At 41.6% G+C, this 1,877-nt stretch overlaps 1 protein-coding gene across 1 annotated transcript; it reads right to left on the reverse strand.

Annotated features, from left to right (window-relative positions):
- Positions 1–555: 555 nt before the first annotated feature.
- On the reverse strand, positions 556–909 carry TAL2 (TAL bHLH transcription factor 2). The gene has a single exon (XM_030192444.1). The coding sequence runs from the start codon at positions 907–909 to the stop codon at positions 556–558; it is 354 nt and encodes a 117-aa protein (XP_030048304.1).
- Between the last annotated feature and the right edge of the window lie 968 nt (positions 910–1,877).

Below are 1,877 nucleotides of genomic sequence, written 5' to 3' on the forward strand. Positions count from 1 at the left end.
AAGGGGTACTCTAGGACTGGACTTGGGAAACACTGCTCTAGGAAATTAGTTTATTAGTACATACAGGTTACACCCTGTGTATTACTGCAACTATGTGTCCCTCTTCCACAGTATCCCACAAGCTACTTACTTATTTTTAAATTTCCAGTTTTCACAAGCTCTCAAAAACTTCAGTGCCCTCACAGGTCCTTCCATCATTGTGAAATATATAGACTTGCCTTTATTATGGTAAAATGTCATGCCAAATTGTCAGACATAACAGCTACTCAGTGTGTTAGCAGCCCTTAGGCTGTTTGTGCATACCCACAGGTAGAATGAAATAGACTCTAATACTGACAACAATAGGAACTGGTCTATTCACCATCCTCAACTTTTCTCAGTGTACAAACACACACACAAATAGTCAAGAGTATTTTGTTTTCATACCAACAGAATAAACATCTAATACAAGAATAAGTAACATAAATTACATAATAATTATATCAACAATAAAATTCACAAGTAATTCAGATGAGAATGGTGTCATTTTCTAGCCAAAGCCACCTCAGCCCTCTGTTATGGTGAAGGAGAATCCAGCCAGCACTCTGCATGGTTGCCACTTGGCCCAGGGAAGAGGGACTCACAATTTTTCATCAGAGTCCAGGCTCCCATATCATGTAGATGAGTATTTTCTTGGAACAGTCCCAGAATAGATCCTTGAGATCCCCCCTCTGCTTGTGGCAACCCTGGCTCTCCAAGTATCCTGATGAGAAAGTTTATATACTTCATGGCCAGGCGAAGTGTTTCATTCTTGCTAAGCTTTTTGTCTGGGGGATGAGTGGGAATGAGCCTCCTCAGTTCTGCAAAAGCACTGTTGACATTCTGTTGCCTCCACCTTTCCCTGGTGTTGGTTAAAATCTTCCCTGTCATCCTCAAGGTTCTGAAGAAAAAGCAAGACAGGGCAACAAAAAGGTGTTAAAGACTAGCACTGCCAAGGAAGCTTCAATGAGAAGTGGCAGTTCAAATCCACCATCCATTACAACGTGCCAAGCCTTATAGCATTTTCAAGAGAGCTTGTAAAATATGTTTAACTTCCAAGCATTACTTCAAAAAAGAAAATCTAGATACAGCACAATTAGGATTTCTGTGTGAGCCTATGGGAAGCTTTAGGTGAAGCAGAAGAGTTTCTTGTGTGTGCTGTGGATTGCCTGCAGACAGGCACAATGCTTTGGCCCACTTATTTTATTCTTCAGCTGCTGTACAACTCCCCCCCCCCCAACACACACACACAAACAAACATAAAAACACTTGCTTTGGAAGACGTTTTTCATGAAAATGTTTAGTAGATACACTTCACCAATTCTCAGGCCTATTCCGATGATGTCACAGCTGGTAAGGTCACAGTGAATACACAAGAGATAACATTTTACAATAATTTGAGATCCATTGTACGTAAATATATCTAATACATATTAATTGTGGATATCTTGAAAACTCAGGGCTGGATTAACCATCAGGCAGAGTAGGCACCTGTTACACGTAAGCAATATTTTTATTTATGCTGCTTCTGCAGTTCCTGTGAAAGCTGCAGGAGTTCCCTAACCCTTTTCATGCCCATTTTTTTCCCAGTCTTGTTTAATGATAACCCAAAAACACTTGTTAACATCCAAGCAGAGAGAGACAGTACATTATTAATACACGAACATATTTCAGAGAAGTATTTTTCTTTTACATTCCTCACCTCCTCCCTCCGCCCTCCCCCATCCTCCCTCACACCCCGCATCCCCTTCCCCCCTCTCTTCTTCCCTTCCTACCCCCCCTCCCATCCCCCAAACCCAACCTTAACAGTTCAAGATTCTACTTCTAGCCACCGGAGAGAGAGAGAGTCCCAGAATGGA

The sequence above is a fragment of the Microcaecilia unicolor genome, chromosome 2, assembly GCF_901765095.1.
Source record: "Microcaecilia unicolor chromosome 2, aMicUni1.1, whole genome shotgun sequence".
In the NCBI taxonomy this organism is placed as follows: Eukaryota; Metazoa; Chordata; class Amphibia; order Gymnophiona; family Siphonopidae; genus Microcaecilia; species Microcaecilia unicolor.